The 20,682-nt window shown below is 35.6% G+C and overlaps 1 protein-coding gene across 1 annotated transcript in view; it reads right to left on the reverse strand.

The window, feature by feature from the left end:
- Positions 1-20,682, reverse strand: part of UBE3C (ubiquitin protein ligase E3C) — a 79,295-nt gene that overhangs the window by 30,190 nt on the left and 28,423 nt on the right. The window contains exons 11-17 of the mRNA XM_050915866.1: positions 18,926-19,012; positions 18,061-18,218; positions 17,269-17,501; positions 12,140-12,244; positions 10,933-11,020; positions 7,317-7,414; positions 3,879-4,011 (exon numbers count right to left, since the gene is read on the reverse strand). Of these exons, the coding sequence (XP_050771823.1) occupies positions 3,879-4,011; positions 7,317-7,414; positions 10,933-11,020; positions 12,140-12,244; positions 17,269-17,501; positions 18,061-18,218; positions 18,926-19,012 (902 nt within the window). The remainder of the gene's footprint in view (positions 1-3,878; positions 4,012-7,316; positions 7,415-10,932; positions 11,021-12,139; positions 12,245-17,268; positions 17,502-18,060; positions 18,219-18,925; positions 19,013-20,682) is intronic.

The raw sequence follows: 20,682 nt of genomic DNA on the forward strand, positions 1-20,682 counted from the left end.
TGAGATTGAACTTAATATTTTTGATACTTTGGACTCATTGTTACGTCATGTAATTCCAGTGAGCAAGGTGTGGTAAAGATGGACATATTCTGAAGGTAGGTGTTCTACTTGTTTCATAGAAGGCTGCTACTTGAGAAAGTAAGCAATATTTAGTCCTTGAACTATGTATGCATAACAGGGAAGGAGGACCTTTTTGCTCAATTCATTGAAGGCTTCCAAAGATCTAACCAAATATACAGCTTTTATGCAAACCCTTGCATTGACTACATTTGCATCCCAGCAAAGCAACCAGTAAAAGACCAGTAACAAGGAAACTTTCTACTGCTTCCATGTGCTACAAATGCACAGATTATGGATGGACAACTGTAGCAAGAGAATTTCTCCTGAACCACCAAGTGTCTTACTCGCACTCTCCCATTAGCACATGCCTCTACATCTACTAATGACCTCTCATTTCACCCTCAGCTATTTTTAAAAATTACCTATTAGTTCTTCATTCAAGTAAAATGCTCTCCTGCACAAAAATTCTGCCGGTTGGAAATAGAGGATAGCCATTTTTGCCACAGGTGCTGCAAAAGGTCCACTCATCCATTCAAAACAAGAAAACAGAACACTGGCAAAAGAGAGTCTCAGGCATACAGACATGCTTTGTCTGGAGACTCCTGAGATACTAAGCATTACTGTTAAATCTTTTATATATGGAAAATGTTGGTTTAGTGCTTTTTGGGGCCTTACGAAGAAAATCAGTTATTTGTCTCTTCCTCTGTGTACTGACAACCAGATTTGTAGCAGGGAGGGAAAAATGGTCCTAAAACAAATTCACATGTCAAAACAGGTGACCAGGTAGAGGTGGACCCCAAGTTAGTGCAATCTCTGAAATGAAGAGTTCAGTTTTATAACTCACACATGTACAATATAACTAAGCTGTTACTGGAGTCCACTGGAGGCTACTATGGAATATTCTGAAAATTCCTGTCACAGGGGTGGGGGGAAAATTGAGAAATGCTTGCACATTATTAAGCATATGACAACCAAATAAAAATATAAACCCACAGGAACCAACCTACTACATTTCTGCTATTCCAAGCTTGTTTTCTTAATGATCTCAGTTAAGGTACTACGGAAACATTAACTTTGAACACCTCTCTTCTCAGGGCCAGTAGACAAACTGGATGCCTCTTCCAAATCAATGTTCTTCACTCTCTCCTGATCAATTCTAGGACCTCACCTATCACCTGTTCAATCTCCCAGATCGATTTTAATCAATTCAGTCTATAGTCTTGAAATTGTCTCTCTTGCAATTTTCAGGATTTTCTTCTTTTCTGCTCTCCCACGTGGTGCCTGACCTACTCCAGAACTAAAATTATTTCAAAAAATTATACTGTCTTAGAATACCAGCTTTTTTTAAAACGAAGTCCAACCTTCTAATTTAGTCTTTATTGATTCTAAATAGCACTAATGCTGCACTAGTACAGTACTAGATAGCACTGTATATATATGTGTGTGTCTGTGTATATGTGTGCGTATACATGGTGTGTCATGCACACATGCAGAAAAACAGATTTTCAGACTTCAGCGGCCAACTACCACTATGGCTTCTCTGTACCTGGAAACAAGACAGAAATCTTCACCTAGAGATTACTCCACTTCCAAATGCCTTGCTACAAGCTTATTGGGTTCTCCCTTGTCACTGTTTTATGAGTAATTTTCTTCCTAAAAACATTATCTGGAACTATATACATGTATATGCAGATAAATTTTGTACTGATACAAAAACTTTTTGCTGAACAGAAGGCTTGACAGAATCACAGAACAGCTCAGGTTGGAAGAGATCTCTCATAATCCAAAATCCCCATATTCAAAGCAAGGCCAATTTCCAAGTTAGATCAGGATGCTCAGTGCCTTGATCTATTTGAGTTCTCCAGGGATGGAGATTTCACAGCCTCTCTGGACAGCCCATTTCAGTGCTCAACAAGCCTCACTGTGAAATTTTTTTTCTATATATGTCCAGTAAAAATTCCCCTTGCTGCTACATTTCACCATTGCACCTTATCAAACTGACTTCTGTAACCTCCTAGTTGCAGTGAAGTTACAGCTTCTCCTCATATGCCATGTCCCCTGTATCACCTTGGTGGCCTTCTGCAGGACACATTCTTGTATGTTAATGTCTTTTTTTGTACTGGTAAGCCCAAAGCTGGACACAGTTCATCAGTGCTGAAACTGTGAGCTATGTTCTTGCTAATATAGCCCATTATGCAGTTAGCTTTCATCTCACCAAGGGGAACTCTTTATTTGTTCAATTTGTTGTCCACTAGGAACGCTGGGGTCCCTTATTGAAAACAGCTTTCTAGCCGGTCAGTGCTCAGTCTGTACTGCTACACGGGGGTTATTACAGCCCAGGTACAGGATTTAGCTTTGGTCTTTCATAAACTTCATGAGGCTTCCGTAAGCCCTTTTCTTCAGTCTGTCGAGGGCCATCTGAGTGGCAACCTGACCTTCCAGTATTATTGACTATTCCCCTCAATTTCATATTGCCTGTGACCTTGCTAATGGTGGAATACATCCCAGTACCCAGATTGTCAGACTGTAGATTAAGTTTAGGAAACACGCATTCTAAAACTGTTTTCTTAGTTTAATAAAACTACATGAAGTTGAAATGTAGTCTTCACAGAAAACGTGCTTCTCATTTAAAGCTATCTTCTTATTAAACAAATAGGTTGACTTGCCTATTACTTGACATTGCATTATTCAAAAGCTTAAACTGCAGTTTCTGAATTGTACTTTCATACATTTCGGGGGGAGGGAAGGAGAACACAATAGACTCCACTTTTTCTATTTTCCAATTCCATTTCATCATTCTCTTTAAGAAACTAGTTACTGACTCATACTAAACTTAGTACGATGAAACTATTCACAACCACTAGGAAAGAGGCTAAACAGTCAATTGCACATCTAATTTCCAGACAATTATACAGTGACATCTCCTGATTAGCCTTTAAAACTTTCCAAAAACAGGAGAACTTAATTTGTACTTAATTTAAAAAAAAAAAAAAAAATTAGTCTAAATGTATCTCTTTTAGGTAGTTACAGTTTTAAACACAGGTATTAGAATACAAAATCCTATTTATAAATAGAATAGTATCTTTAATACTACCAGAATAAAGGAAATTAAGAAAAGGCATGATCTCCAGTAGTTTTATACAAACCAAGAATACCAACACCTCTTCTTCCTCTCTAAACTAGGCAGCTCTCCAGGAGGGAACTTACATGGCACAGCAGGTGAGACGCACATGGCAAACTTCAAGTATTTGGCAAATATTCTTTTTATATGCAAAAATACCATATAACTAATAGGAGTTGATTTTGGCAGGCTTTATCTACATTGGAATTTTGGCTTCTAGAGCAGCTGCTCTCACACAAATTCACACTAAGGTATGATTTAAATCAATGTGGTAAAATACATACTACTACGTACTATCACTACAAAGTGCACAGCATTATCCTTATCAGCTACACTGTACCTAGCAAATCCTGTGCAGTCTACATATATTTGTTGACACAGATTACCAAAGCAGATAATATTTAATGAACTACATAGATAAATATACAAAGTACAGTTATTTGGACAAGTAAATGGGAAGAAAAGCCCCATAAAAATAGGTTTGAACTAAGGAAGGGTGTGTTAAAGATAATGAGACTGCAATAATCAGAAAGAATGTGGATGAGAATTACTTTACATAAAAACAAGGAAATTTATAAGAACTTTCACACCTCAGAGCTGATATACTTTTAACATCCTACACAAGTGAGCAAATATGTAACTACATGGTAAGAATGGTTAAATGTTATAAACAAGCTGATGATAACTGTAAACCTACCATTTTCAGGAGAAAGTTTATCATAAGCATCTTCATAAATATAATTTCTTCTGATAGTGACATTAATTCCATCCAAAAATGGCCCATCTCCTTGAACTTCTTGTTTATCAGCATAGATGAGTCTTTGAAAAATCTGTTAAAATGAGTGAAAAGAGAAATTGTGTCATTGTGCAGATCTAAATATTCAATGAGAGATGGTTATTCACTACTATTACTGTCCTTTGAGTTGCTTCTGGGCACTCACTTTCAAGTGATTTGTGTTCTCTCTCATTAAGCTGCAGAAACATAATACAGAGCCATGTCCCAGGGGAGGGAACGAGAGCGGACAGACATGCAAAAAACTTTTTCATGCTAAGACATCATCCTCAGTTCTTTCTACATAAAGAGGCACATCTACAGACATTGTGTCAGCGATTCCAGTTTCCTCTCCCTAACTTTCAGAGTTCTGAAATGCAAAGTATTCAAAAACAAAGGGAAAAAGTCACGAGTATTTTGCGCACACGGAGGCAATCCTCAATACTAGTAAATAAGTGTTTGTCTTTTTTGTAATGCTTAGTAACATTTCCAGTAACAAGAATTAGGTATCAGTTCTCCTCTGAGGAGCAGTGAGCAAGCAATTCAAAGCAAAATAGTGGATAGCACTGCCATATTAAACAAAGAACCAGAGCATCATACCAATTAAAAAAAAATAATGCCAGCTGAAGTACAAATTGAACTTCACATTGTCCCTTTGCAAGTCTTCACAACAGGAACCTGTTACAGTTCACCCAAAGAGTAACTGTAGCTAACTGTGTTTCTATGCCAAGATGTAGCATGGGAGGGGGTTGTCTAACCTATAATAATGTTCAAAATACTCTCAATCCAGGGAGTGTCTGTTTACTACATCCTCTCTTGCATCTTTCCCATATTCAATAAATAGTCTATTACGTTTTCCAAGGGATGTAATCTCCCAATAGTATCACAGACAGCTTTCTTAACTAAAGATTAAGTAAGTCTCCAGGGACGTTTAAGAACAACAAATTTACCATGAAAGAAGAAAATCTGACAACAGCAGACAAAGCTAGAGTAAGGTCTCAAATCTACTGTTTCTATGGACAACTGTAGCTAGTGGAGAAGATGCTCTCCAACCAGGAAGATTATAGTGTAGACAAAGCCAGATTCTTCCCTAAGGTACACAGGAGGAAGACAAGAGAAAATAGTCATAAGCTGCAGAAAAAGAAATGCTGAATGGACATAAAGAAAAAAAAATTTGTAATGAGAGTGATTAAGTATCGGAAGAGGTTACACGAAGAGTCTGTGAAATCTCCATCTTTGGAGACAGTCAAAACTCATCTGGACAAGTCCTTGTGCATCCCGATCCAACTCTGAAGTTATTCCTGTATGAGGAAGGATGTGGACTAGAGTACTTCCAGAGGTCCCTTCTGACCTAAATTTTTCTACAGTTCTACAACATCAAGACACACAGCCACAGACACCTTCTTTTTATGTACAGGGCATGAGAATATGCTCACCACCATTCTCTTTCCAGAAGTATCACTAGATACAGTTTATTAACTATTGCTACACAACACTAGATGGAAAGAATCGCGTGGAGGTATATCTCATAGCAAAATTCTTCTTGACACAGAGTCTGGGCTCCTATATAATCCAATGTTAACGCATATGTTAGCCCTGAAAATAAGAACCCTAACGCATAACTGAAGCATTTACAGTGACTTCAGACTAACACATGGAAAAGTAAGCAATGCTGATTGAAGTACATATCATAGGAAGTAACATCACCATAGGCAAGCTGACAAAAGTATGGCTTAAGTAAGTGAGAACCAAGGCACTTGATACAAATTGGATTCATTACCTCCCACAGGTAAATATCAGATTGAAAGGTGCACACCAATGTACCTTAAGGCTAAAGAGGATAACATCCCCCGGGGTCAGAAGGCTGAAGAGCCTACCATGAAACTGGACTCAGTAATTGCTTGTAAGAGTATCTCGCATATGGTAATTCAAGGTAAAATCTCATGAAGAAGTCAGAAAATGAAAGGACACATGGAACAACCCACACATGGAAACAAGATTGAGCTGTATTACCACATTAAATTACAGCGTAATAGATGGCAACTAGTCGAAAGTTAAAAAAAAAAAAACACAACCAAACCCAAAAACCCCCAAACAAAAACAAAAAACACCAGACCATGATAAGGTATCTTCTTCCCTTATTGCAAGTTGTTTTGCAGGGGCAGTGGGAGACTCCAAAAGGATGCTGACTCCCACTATTACACAAAAAGGACCATACTTGGTCCAAAAAGCAGTATCACAGGATCTCCTCTTTGAACTATAAAAGTTCAGCCTATAGCTTTATCCTTCTCTCCAAGCTCTCATCCAATTGTTATTTCAGTTTTTGTGATAAAACCAAACAAGGTTTTATGAATTCCAGAAACTTAACATGTATACATCTCAACATAGCTTTAAAAGTCCAGAGGTCGTAGACAGTGACTAAATCGTGACCTGCTTGAGGTCAATTCCAATTGTTTCCCTGTAATCCTAGTGCAATATTACCATACAGGATTAAGATGTTTTATTGGAACAACTGTTTCACAGAAGCCTGGAAAAAACACTTCTTTTCTACCAAAGCTGCCACTGTCTTTTTTGACAAATACCGATTTACTTTCCCTGTGGAACTATTCTTCATTCCCTTGATGGTGTCTTGCAACTTAATGTTTCCAAGTCAACTCAGGGAGCAGTTTTTAAGTAATTGATACTGTTGACCACAAAAGCAGTTCAGAAAAAAAATGTGCAAAACAGAATAATAGCTTTAAAAAAAATATATGATGTAAACTGAAATCGGTAATAGAACTAACAATTACATATTTAAAATCTAGAAAACATTCAAAAGCAAATCCAATAGTATAAGAATTTCCCAAGTTTTAAACTACATACTCTATTAAAGTTCAGCTACTCAGCTATGAATGCAGAAATTTAATCTCTGGGCGTTATTTTCCCAAAATGGACATCCATCATCTCATTCTGAGTAAAGCCACCCACTGCACAAAAGTCTCCAGTCTTGACCTTGCAATCTGTTTATTACAGACACACGACTAGTTAGTGCTCTACTTACCACAAGAGGGTGCAATCACCTAGATCAGTCATTGAATCAGGACTGCAGTTTATTATAAACTTACAGCTGCTCTCATATAGCTTGGAATACATGTTTCTAATTTTAATGCAATTATTATAAAGGGTAATATAACTAGTAAAAGAAGATAAAAGTAATTAACTTCAAATGTTCAGTTGCCACAAGTACTGAAGAAAAACAGTATGGCCTGTCATATCCTTCTGTAGGAAAACAATCCAGTTTCTACTTAGCTAAGTGCTCTTTTTACACTTATTGAAAACAAAAAGCTAAAAAACCAATTGCATATTAAATTAGAAATTAGGTACCTTTACTCTTTCTTCAAAAGGAACTACAAAAGGTAGCTCAGTCAGAATTGCAAGTTGTCGTTCTTCAGATACAGAAAGAGGTGCTGGTTCCAAACCCACTTAAAATAGAAATAATAATTTTAAAAATTTTGGAAAGAACATTTTTTTAAACAGTTTATTTTGTATGAAGTGACTCAATTTAGTTTGTATAAAAATACATACATTAAAATAGTTTATTTACTAAACAGTCACACAAAGCCTTACCTTTCTTTAAACATTAGTTTCTACAGGCAAACTGAAATATAAGTAGTGAAAACACACTGAAAACAAAATGCGTATAAAAATAAGTACTCCTGTATTTTTTATTGTATTCAGAAGAAAAAAAAGTTCTTTTCTTATGACTGACATTTTAATTTTTCAATTAAGAAAAAATACATGATAGAAGACAATTAAGAAGTTGTAAGTAATTAGAATTTTCATTGCAGGAATACACAACATTCCCATCCCAATGATCAAAATAGTTTAAAGTTACTGTGCTTTCAACTACAACATCTACTTTCAATCAAATCATTTTAGGCATAAAAACTGAGAATTAAACCAAATCTAATGAAACCAACAGAAAGATAACATTTATTTCAATGGGTTTTCTCTCCCAACAGCAAGGTCACAGTGATCACATTAGATCCTAGTCACTGCAGAAATAGTGAAAAGAACATCAAGAAATTGTATAATGTGCTTAAGAAAAATGATTAGAAAAGAATTCAAGAAGCCACAGCAACAGAGAGACTCAAGCACATGCGGTTCCCAAGCTACCATGCAGCTCCCTTGAGTCTTCTTATACCCACAGAGGATGTTTTTAGGAAACAACTCAACTTTGGGTGATGCACAGTAGAAGTGACAATCCTGCTGTAACTTCATGGGAAGAAACTCAGTTGCTGAGCACATATCTGACTGTAAATTAATTAACTGCAGCAAAAAAAAAAAAATGGTATTGCTCACAGACTAGACACTGTGGTTAAAGGTCCACCTAGCTTCAGTCTACAGAGGAAACAAAACCCACGACTCCTTAGTTGCTTCATTTTCATGTTTAATAACCACCTTATTAAAAAAAGACTCCAGAGTCTAGACTATTTATAGATCATATTACAAAACTGAAGTAAATGCTTCACGTTACTACCCAGTCTGGAAGTTTATGACGACAGTTTCACATTTTTCCTTTGGCTCCTACCTGTGGTGACTAGCATCTTGCTCCTCTTCTGCAACTGGACATCACTTCAATGGGTTTTTTTTGGTTTTTTTTTAATCCTCAAAGCACTTTAAGTAGGGATATTTTAAGCACCAATTTAACATGATGTGACCCAAAACATCACTATACTTGATGTATATTCATTTGGGGCAGGTTTCAACATTGCAAGCCTTTGGAATTTCTGATAAAATGCTTATCTGTGATTACCCTTAGTTTACTTAGTAAACATTTTTAATTAAAGTCAATGTATGCAGCCTATTAAGCTAACAGTTAAAAGCATTTTAAATAAAAAGTGCATGTACAGCAAAGGTAAACTACTACATGACTTCAACAGTTCAATTATTCCAGTCAATTAGTCAATTTTATCTGCATTTCTCCATCACAGCTTCTTTCTTTAAAGAGAAATATGAGATTGAGTCATCAATACAGAGGGCATTTAGAACTCACGAGTCTGCCATTTAAGTAAATGAAAAAGCACAAATAAACATGACCATATGTGATTCAGCAGTACTTTCATGCTAATTGGCTTTAACCCATATGGAGTCAAGAGGGATTAAAACAAGTCATGTGTACTTTGTTACCTGCTTGTTTTCACACATGCATGTTGATTGCATTTTTTTTTTAGCCTGATTTCATACGAAAACGAGGTTTACATGAACATGCTGTGTCATCTTTCCTCATCATCCTGCCTCCAACACACCTTTTGAGCTAACCAGCTGAATTTTAACTTTGACAGAGAACAGGAGATTCAAAAATACTAAGTTTTGTGAAAATTTTCAACTGGATAGAGAAGAGAAATTCCTTTAGTGACATGATCACAGAAACAGCAAGGAGAGCTCAGTTATGTGCTCTGTTCAGTGTGTCAGCTTGTCTGACAGCCAGTCAGCAAAATGAGGGCGTGTAGCTGCTCCGCACCAACCACAGCACGTGCATTCCTTACCCACCAACTGCCCAGACCGAGGCAACTAATGAAACGGAGGGAAATGGTGCTATTAGGGGAAGGAAGACAAGGGAGAGAGCTCAAGACACTGTATGTATGAGGGGAAGGAGACTAGTAGACTAGTAGCATGGGGGAGAATCTGGAAGTAAGAAACGTGGAACAGGTCTGACAGTGGAGAACATCAAGACAGCATAGCTGTCAAGAGCCATGTAGGTCAACGGAAGAAACAGGGATTACTGATGTGGAGTCCATAAGATGTACAGGATACAAGCCTGTTGAAGCCTGGCAATTTTTGCTAAAACACCTGCTTTTAAGATCTCATATTATCAATCACTTAGAATAGGCGACTTCCAAAGAGAGAAACTAAGCTGAAAAAATATTCGATTCAAAATTCTGAGGAGTGCTTACACTGGACCAACTAGTTGTTATCTGGCAAGTAGACTAATAAGGTAATGAAAGTAAACTTATACCATCATGGCTATTCAAATAAAAAATATCATTGTAAGAAGTCCTTAGGTTTCAACCTTGGACAAAGCCCTTAATTCTGTACAACTCTATGGCAGCATTCAAAGGCTATGGTCTTCTCTAAACGATCTACTATATCTGGCTAAGATACTCAAGCAGATTACATCATCTTAAAAGAGAGTATGGACTCTCATAGATGAATCATTTTGCTGCTTAAAGGCCCCATTTTTAATTCATTATTAAATCTTCACAAGTATTAGTGATTTAATGATTATTTTACCTGACCATAGCAAGGTAAAATTCTAGAATAGTGAAGCTACAAAGGTATGAAGAGCTGAAAGAAACAGACTGTCTACATGAGAAAGCATATTGGCACAACTAAACTAGTGTAAATTTACCCTGATTGCTAAGTTGGTCCAATTCTCTCATCTTTCTTTGGAAGTTCCATAAAGTCCAGATAATTTGAGTAATTCAAGGGGTTAGGTTTCTGCCTTATCTAATTAGAGACAATATTTATAAACAGCAATTAATACTTATCATGGTACCTAAAGCTTGTTTGTTACAGTTTAATATATAATAAAGAAATTTCTGTATTGCATGCAGTAAAAGCAAAACCTCAATGCTTTACATCATCTGCAACTTTATTAATTTTGTATCTCATGCAACTGCCTTTTATACATATTAATACGTACATTTTTAACACGTATCATTTGTCCACCTCATCATTTCCCCTCACCAATGCCAGCAGAAGCTTGGGGAAAGCTGTTATGCATTAAATATTCTAAAGACATACACACATGTGTATACAAATATACATTTTTTAAAATATCTGAAACAAAATTATGAAAGATTGCCTTGCTTTCGGCTATCATTGAGACTTTTATACAAAATACTCAACCGAGCTCTATAAAAGGTAGATTTTCATTGCGTAAGGCAAACTGTTATTTTGACTTAATAAAGCAAAAATTGCATAGACAGCATCTTACCATCCAAAGTAGATTGCAATGGTCCTATTCTTCCCATTCTTCTGACTCTCCAGACATGTCTAGCAGATGGCACATACAGCTGTGTAACCTAATAAATTAACAGTGTTTTACAGTTAAACATTATCAAATTACGTATTACAATTTACTATTACATAGTAAATACCTAAAATTGTCACATCCAAGAGTGTGCCTGAATGCCTACGTATCTCCATTTCTAATCACTCCTCCTTACACTTGTGCCTTAAAGCTGAGCTGCAAAATTAACAACAATGTAATATAAAGTCCATGTATCATTTAAAAATGCCATGCAATGTTACATTAAATTCTGGTATTTAAGACACTAGAGAAGCTGAGTTTGAATTTTGAGATGTCAAAAAAATTCTGTTTACTTTGTACTGAGAATCAGGTTAGCATCACAGTTTAAGACTACTACTACTTTCTCTAAGGTGTGTAGGTGCTATTTCCTAAGAATTACAAAGAACTGTCACACAAAGAAATGGAAATCTTGAACACAAGGCAAACAAATCCGCAATCATCAAAAATAAACAGAAAACTTCACTGTTAACTATTCCATGCAAAAATTCCAACTGTTAAGACATCTAACAGTGCAAGGTAGTCTACCTGAGGTGTAACTAGCTTCTTAAGATCCAAGTTTTCAATGATTCAAAGGATGTACTTGCACATTCATATTAGCATTTTCTTTTGCACGCACATACTCACTTTTTAAGCTCAATGCCATTTTTTTCAAAAGCTCTTAGAAAAAAACTGTAATTTCTAGGTGAGGTAAGTACAGAAAATGCTACTGAATTTCCTTTCATTTTGGAAGAGAATTTTGAGGGGTTTTTCCCCACTATAGAGCAATTCTTTTATTTACCATTTTTATTATGAGAATTACTTCAAATAACTAGAAAATAAAATGCAACAAAATGCTACCAGATTTTCAATTCTCCTCTGTTATAAATGCAGAGGACTTACACTGTCACACTGTAGAGCGAGTTCTACTTTATGGATTGGAAACGTGATTTAACGTAAAAGTTTCTTAACAGATGCAAGACTTCTACATTAGAGAAAAGCAGCGTTACTCCAGGTTTTAAACCACACTAAATCTGCGCAACATCAACATCACTGATACTGTCAGGAATCAAACACTTTACCATTGAAACTTTGGCACCTGTAAGGCTATGTGGAAAAAAGATATTACTTTTACCTTATCTGCTTTAATGTTTTCTTGTTCTGAGAGCCAGTGATTTGGTGGGCAGAAATTTCTCCTTGTATCTCTAGATTTCAACATTTTCACTAAGTTTGTGATGACCTAGGTGTCAGAAACATACATTCAACATACATTTAGCACTGTGAATGAAACTGTATAATCCACAAGCAAAAACTTAAAAAAAAAAAAAATATTTCAGTAATGTATGAAATTGTTACTTATTTTTAACATATAAAAACTTGCTCTTAAATACCTTAGAATGTGAGTAAGTAATTGTGGTTCACTTGTAAGTCATCAAAAAAAATTGGCTTATTAAAGTCTCATTCCAAAATCTAAGAACTAGGACTACCTAGGACTAAGTAATCCTAGAACTACCCTGCACACCTAAAAAGTTGTATGCCAGTTCAGGGAAGCCTAAGCAAATCATTACCAGCATTAAGTTACTTATTTAAAGAAAGTAACATCTAACCAGGTAATTTATACAGTGGTCTTTTACATAGGTTTTTTTTTTTTTCTTTTTTGCTTACACAGGTTTTCAGAAATAATACACGTGAATAGATGTATGTTTTACAAGAGGGAGCTATATAGCTATTCTTTACTACCTCTCATTCCAAAACTGAGATTCCGAACAATCTGGCTGATTTGTAGGTTTTCTTTGTCCACAAGGAGGAAGATTCTTAAATTTCTGTGCATTGTTTTTCAATGAAAATGCTCCACAGAAGAATGGAACTTTTTCTTGCTGTCTCAAGACAAAGGTCACATGTATCACTCCACACTAGGCAAATGTGAAGGATCAACTAATAAACAGTGGGTATTTCTGCCTATAGTCAATAAACTTAACTAACTAGCCAGTAGAAGATCGCGTGATGTGCTTCTCAATGGCCAAACTGTACAAAAGCCAACATCAACTTCAAAAAGTAGATATGGAGAGGGCAGAAGCATTAAATTGGCAGCAAAACATAACAACAGAAGCTACATCTCTAAAGTACATGAAAGACTGACGACTACTGGTTGCTGCATTAACAAACTAAAGCATTTCCAGCTAAAAGTGCCTCAGAGGAATCATAAGTATCTGCTGATGATATCACCTCACCAGATACTGAGGTGATTGTCCATGTGAAAAAAACAAATGCTGTTATTTTTAAGGGTAAAGTTCTACATCTGAAAAGACACTACAGGCTCCTTTTCTTGTCAATGAATATTTGTTAGCGTTTTCAAAGTTGGCTAGAGAAAAAAAGATCATCTCATCCAGAAATAGCTAACAATTTATCAAACTGTACCCTCAAAGTTCTTGTCTCTATTAAAACAGATCCTAGTGTCACTAGCTCAGTTGTTTATACTGTACAGTAAACCCTACGGTAAGATTGTTAAAGGATCCAACATACCAGATTCAGAAACTAAAAATCACTCCTGAGAAGGGCCTAGTCCCAACAGCCATGAAAGCAGATTACAAAGATGACCATTTCCAGAAAAAGGATGGTTACCAAATATTCTTATGGTGATCACCATAAGAAGCACAAAAAGCACCTACAGTCCTAAAAATATGTATGCGGTGGCTGGTTGTAATTTTCATGTAATATGCACATATATACTGTATTATTGTAATGTTATTTACAAACTAAAATGTGTTAGGTAAAAGCCCTTTAGTGTGTTAAGTTCATAAGCCCTTTTCCAACAGAAGGTATAAGCATTTACCTGAAAACCACCTAGTAACAGTGGTTTAATAAATTTTTGCTTATCAGCTGAACCATAGCAGGTGATGATGCGTACACCTGTACTTCATCCAACCACAAGCACCTTAGCTTAAACCACTATGTTTAATTCATTTTTATTCACAAGGAATTCAAAAGATGAAAGGTAATTACTATAACCATACAGTCAGAAAATGAGAAAACTGAATAGATAGCTAGTTTATGCACATCTTCATAACAAAATTGGGAGGCTGACTCCATCTCAAGCACAATTGTTATACTCGGTTGCATGCCTTCTCTCCAAAGCAGAACCAACTTAGCCCAACGCTACATAAAACATAATTAAGTAGAATCAACAGAATATTAAATTACTAGCCTAAAAAGACGTTATCACTGCTACAATGAACAGCCATCTGTTTTGCAACTTAGAACTACAGCACTTGAGAAATGAATAGAAAAAAACATACACAAAGCTTTTCTGAAGTTATCTTGCTAAAAGGCAGTCTTAATGGGCAGGTGTCAAGAGTAACAAAGAGTTTAATGGGCCTTCTTAAAGGACTCTGTGTCTAGATACTACACAAAAGACCTTTTAAGATCCAGTTTGTACAGTATCCTCTTGAATAAAGACAGAACAAAGAATGCTATTAAGGGAACTGTCTGATTACACGGGAATTTTCATCACCCTGCCCTTATAAAATTCAGTGCAGGTTAGATGAGTCACTGAAGCTCTGTGGTCCCATTACCACTACACATAAGAAAAAGATAAAAAAAAAAGGGGGAGGGGGGTCAGAAAAAATTATCCTCGTGAAGACCATGCTAATAAAATATTTTACAAGCAGTTAAAGAATCGTTATGGGAAGCTGAATCAAATTAGGTGAGATTGGAGTTCCTTCTACATAATGCATGGGTACTGAGAACACTAGCAATCTAAACTCAGGACTCCTTTGTAAAATTTTTTATAGGTATGTATTTCATTGAAAGGAAAGACCCACTTCAATAAATAATATTAAAATGCGGATTTCTTTCCAATAAAGTGCCAAGTGCAAGTAACATTCAAAACTAAAATTCAGCAAAAATAGCAATTTAATTTCATAGGATTAACTCAAGATGGTGAAATAATTATTTTATTTGACAAAATCCATTTTCTTGTACTCATAACTTAAGTCCTTCTATGGAATCTGTAACAGTTGACTACATTATTCAATATTATACCAAGCCAAAAAAGGGGGATTCTGCTGAATAAAGACGTTTTCACATGTAAATCTTACCAAAGACCTCCAGTCTGTTAGCAAATACACACATCATTGTCAGCAGTTTCACTGTTTTCAGATTTACCATTACCTTGCAGAAGTAAAGCCTGTATTTGTGTCTGTGTGTGTATATATATATATGAATGCATTTCATTAGACACCACTGGCATAGAAAATATGCAAAACAAGTGTGAGAAATTAAAAGAAAAAAGAAAAGAAATTAAAAGCATAGATGACAGGGAAGGAACATGCTTTTTTCTTTACAGGCAGCTTGCAAAAGCTTTAGCAAAGATAAATCTCTCATATATTTGACATAGTGTAAAAGAAAGAAAAGTATTTTCTACTTAAATTTACAATGAACTACTTTAGCTTTGTTTTAATGATTTGGAAGAAGATACTGCTGCCTGCTTACTGGCAAGAAGCTATTTTGAAGCTGCCCTCAGGAAAGACTCAGTGCTGTGTACAATAGTCTTCTTGATGAGATGAACTTCAGCTGTGTTGAATTTTTATCTGTAACAATAAGTGTCTGAAGGAGTAAACAAGGGAAGCTTTGTTATTAGCTATTTTTTTGAGTAGAACCAGAGCGTTCGAGATACCCTCAAGATTTACATTTGTAATTCAGCTAATGGAAGACAACCCTGGCTTCTGAAAACAGTATGAGTACATCGAGTTTAGATAGTTCCACTACGAGTTTAATTCCTGACTGCCAAAGTGGGATAGAGTAACTCAGGATTTTACAACTTTCTGAATGACAGCAAAATGTGATCAAATTCACCTGAAATGTAAGCAGCTTATAAAAAGATTGATTAAATATGACAAACTAAAGAGAAGAAAAAGAAGATGGCATGATATAAACTGCATACATAAAAATACCCCTAGCATGCCGTCCTTCTTAGAAAAATAGACATACTGGGGTTTTCACTTGTGACCTTTAAATCGAAAGTTTATTTGGCAATTTAAAGACAAGTAATTAAATTAAATTGTGCAAACATATATTAGATCAATCCGTGCAAATTACAAATTCAGTGGTGCATTAGGACTGTATTCAATGCAATCAAAACATTATCAGTTACTCTCACTGCTATTAATGCTTATGCTCATAAGTGAAATGTGTTGTAAAATCAGGCAGAATAGGCTGGATAGAGGCTATCTTAGACTTGTAGAATGAATAAGCATTCCTTAATTAGCCCATCAGGTTAAGTGCAAGCCTTAATGGGCCTTTCCTAAAGTCTAGCATGACATCTTTCTCCAAACATGGCCAAGAAGAAAGTTCCATTAGCAATATTAATACAAGCTTAGTTGATCATTTTCATTCAATTAACTTCTTTCAATTAAATAGATAGCTTGACAAAAGCAGTGATAAAAAGACCTGAAGGGACAGCTGATGACTCGAACTGAACATTAGTGTGCGAGAGGTCGCCAGTATTAAACAGACTGTAAATCTAGCATTCAATTTGGAAAATGCATTTCTTCTGCTCCCACTTCTTTAATGAGCAATTTTAGCTGACTAGATGTGTTTGCTGCAGAATTTTCATGACAAGTCAAGCACTCCTTTTTTTCGGCAACAGTTATATTAGGTTTTTTCCTGCCAACGTTTTCAGCTTCTCTTAACTCATGTCTTAGGTAGGATGCCATGGATAAAACTAGCAGAAATACATTGGTAGATATCCAGAAAGAACATACATTAAGTTTACATTTGCTAAGCCGGATTCACCATCCCATTAGTATTCCAGCAAATCCAAAAGGAGTAGTATCAACAAATTTTAGTAGAACACCAACAAAACCAACACAGCATGGTACCAATTTAGTGAAGCCTCTAATACAGAAGTACTTGAGTAATCATATGATTGTTAGAATTTCACACCTACATAAAGTTATAATGACATGTTTAAGTACCTTGCTGAATAGGAGTCCAAGTTAAAACCTATATTCTATACAGTAACTTTTTTATAAACTGGATAAGCAAGAGAATTAAGAGTTGCCAGAAGCAAAAAAATGTTACAGTTATCAGAATTTAATTACTCACAGTTTAGCATACACATCAAAAAGCAATCTTTCCAAATCCATATTCCTTGTAACAACTGTGTTAAAAGTAGAATTAGAGGAAAAAAAACCCTAATCTCATAGCTTCAGCAGAAGCCTGAAAATTTTATTTAAATATGTTCTGAAAATTGACACAATTTACCTTGAATAACTGAATCCACCTTTTTTGTTCCGTCTGTATACATTGCTGCATTTCCGTATTTTTTGTTACTCCAACACTTCGAAATGCTGCAATATATTCCTCACGAACCTCTGGTTTTGTTTCTGGGTAAGCCAACTTTATGATTCCTAAACATGCATCTCGAAGGCAGCGTGATAATATTACAAGCTCTTCTAGTGTAAAAGGCATCATTGATGATTGTCTTTGACCTACAACTACATAAAACAAGTTTAAGTTTCCTTAAATGACTTTTTATCATTTTGTTACTAAAAAAACCCACTTATTTCATTGGAACTTTAATATTCACACACAAAATATAAAGATAGAGAAAAGAAACATCACCCAAAAAGAGAATGAGTATACATTTATAAAGGCAATCAGGTCTTGTAAGCAGTCACAATGATTTTAATTACAATATTCTCTTATTCTCTTTTGTGATTCCTGCTATGTTAAATTTTTACATTAGACTACAGGTTCAGTCCAGAACAACTTCACTCTTCACTAACTCATTAAAAATTACCATGATTAAGAACTTCCATATCAGACCCTGTAAAGCTAGGGTTCCCAAGGTGCAGACCATCATTTTTTTTCTCTTTTTTCTAAATGCAATCACCATGAAAGAGCCAGCTGACAGCTGAGTGCTCAGGGACTATCAGCAAGTCAGCCCAGAAGAGCATTCCCCACAGATGTCAGCAAATCATTGCCCAGGGAACTCTGTAGCCTTACACAAAAACATTTTGCAAAGCACTGCTATTTAGTATGCTTGAAACTCACCTTCTATTGGATCACCAAAGAATTCATTATCATGAATAGAAATAAGTGAATGACTAAACAAAGAACTAAAAAGGTAGAAGAGAGGGATAATTCGACTAGAGTCTTCTAAAGACATTGGAGAGCCTCTTGAAATCACTTGAAGGAGTGGCACCATAGACCTTAAAATATAAAATGCAAAATTAAAGAGATGGACAATTAAATACGCTAAAAAAAGTATTAACTTCAGCATTCTAGTAAAAATATTTAGTAGTAGTTCCTACAGCAAAATAAGGACGGCGCTCTCAGTTAAATAACTATTTCCCATTCTTGCAAAATAAGGTTACTCTTTGTAAGTTCTTGTCACTATAGTATCTCAGTGCCTTGATGATATATAAACTTTGGCGTTAACTATTACAGACTGCAGATACTTTCTGGTTTAGAACAGAGACACGAAGCAAAGAGAGTAACTAATCTGCATGTCAGCACAGAACAAATCTGTAGGTCCAATGCCTCAGTTCCTGGGAACATGTTTCTGCCACCATCAATTTCTGGACTAGTTAAATTATATGAGATAAAACTCACATACTTGGGATGAAGTACTTTGGGCTTCAGTGTTTGTTATATTGATGCTAGTAAGCACTCCAAAAACTACAAAACTTACACCTTATTTTAAATATTTTATTTATTTACCTGTAATTATTTATAACTGTCCAATTTCCAAGATTTTGCTCAGTTTTATGAAATGATAGGAGCTAAGTAACCATTACAGTTTTGATTTTAATCATCTTCCACGAGCACTGTCATATCACTAATTGTCTCATTCTCTTTTCACTAGGTATGCCCTATTTTAACAAAGACTCAGTTTCAGAAATGGTATAATACATACCCTGTAATCATTCGTGTAGTCATTGAAGATATCAGATACCACAGATGCCTCAGGAATCTGGCATTAAAGGCTAAACTATAAAGAAGCCTGCAAGAGGAAGTTCAAATAAATTGTGTCTTCCAAAGTACTATATTCACAAAACACAATGCTTCTCTAAGAACTTTTCTGTCAAGCACTTCTCGAACATTAACAATTTTTTTTTTTTTTCAAGACAGAGGTTCTTATTCTAATCAAATCTGGTGAAAGCCCCAAAAGCTGAAAAACAAGCATATAAATCCTTATACCTAAAATACACAGTTTTCATTAACTCAGCCAGAAACCACAGGATAGAAACCCAAGTTTGCAGTATTTCACAGAATTAAACACACATTAATAAAAATAGCATACACTCCGAGTTATTTATCTGGGATTTTTTTAAATTCTAATATGGAAAATCAGACCAACTAGTTAACAGGTCACTTCTGTGGTTCTTCTGACATTAACAAACATAGCAATTTTCACAAAAAGTAGATTAACCTTAAAGTTAATTTATGCTAGAAGCATACTATTGATTTAAAATTATGTAGCAATTTTACTGGTATATTTATATCTGCCGTGCAGAATATAACAACATCAATGGAACAATGTCTGTCAGGACAGCTACCCATACACATACACTAATCCATCTGTAGACAGAAAATGGTTTATACACCTGTAAAAATAAATGTGTGTGTTCACAAGTCAGTTACACACAGGACTGACTTTAACCATATTATTTCAGACATGATTACAGCATGATAAACTTTTTAGAGAAATGGCAAATAAAAAGCTTCCTGGAATTAAAAAGTCTCCCCCAACCTATTTTTTCCCCTGCAGGAAGCAACATACGTGACAAACATAATTTGAAACAATTAATGTCTTCTAGGAAACCAAACAGGATTTGACTGACTAAACTGTCATTTTTCAGATACTGAAGAACTATATTAAATTCAGTTATCCTAAATGCTACTTTCCTAGATCTCCTAATTACTGTTAGAATAAATAAGGTAAAAGAGATACTCAGGTCCACATCTCCTCTCAGAGGTCAATAGCCTCATAATATCAAAATTCCCTGTGACCATGCATACAAGAAGTAGGAGGCTGGGGAATGGGAGCAGGGAGGGTAGACTAGCTGCTGCTTGAAAAAACAATATTTATTACGGACCACATGGATAAATTAAAATTTGCCAGATGGCAAAAGGAAAGGAAGCACACGTTTCATTAAGGAAAAAAGTAAAATATCTGTAAACACTTAAAAACATTTGAGAATGAATTACCACTTAAACCATTTAAAGACATTAAAACAAAAAAAAACCACAAGAAAACCTACACCCTCACTCACAAACAAATATTCCATAGTGCCATACACCTCTGGGTCCTTGCTTACTGGCTGCTGAAGCCCTGTGGGCTCTTTTTTGCTGCCTTCGCTGAAGTACAGCCTCTCTCATGCATCCACACAGCTAGTCCCTTCTTCAGGCTCTCAGTTCACATGCATTCACCAAAAGCCAGTCGCACAGACAAAGGAACTGTGCGAGGATAAAGTAGCATGAGGACGGGCAGAACTCTTCACTAAACAGAAAGGACAGAGTTTCACAGGTACGGGGAGTTTTGGAAATAGAACGGGGGCATGCAAAAGAAGGGAAAACGAAATACAAGCAACCACTGGTTTGTGGTGCGTCTGTGCTGAAATATCACCCTTCTTGTTTCAAAAACGTTGAATTTTAAATACATAGATCAGT

Source organism: Gymnogyps californianus, chromosome 2, assembly GCF_018139145.2.
Source record: "Gymnogyps californianus isolate 813 chromosome 2, ASM1813914v2, whole genome shotgun sequence".
NCBI lineage: Eukaryota > Metazoa > Chordata > Aves > Accipitriformes > Cathartidae > Gymnogyps > Gymnogyps californianus.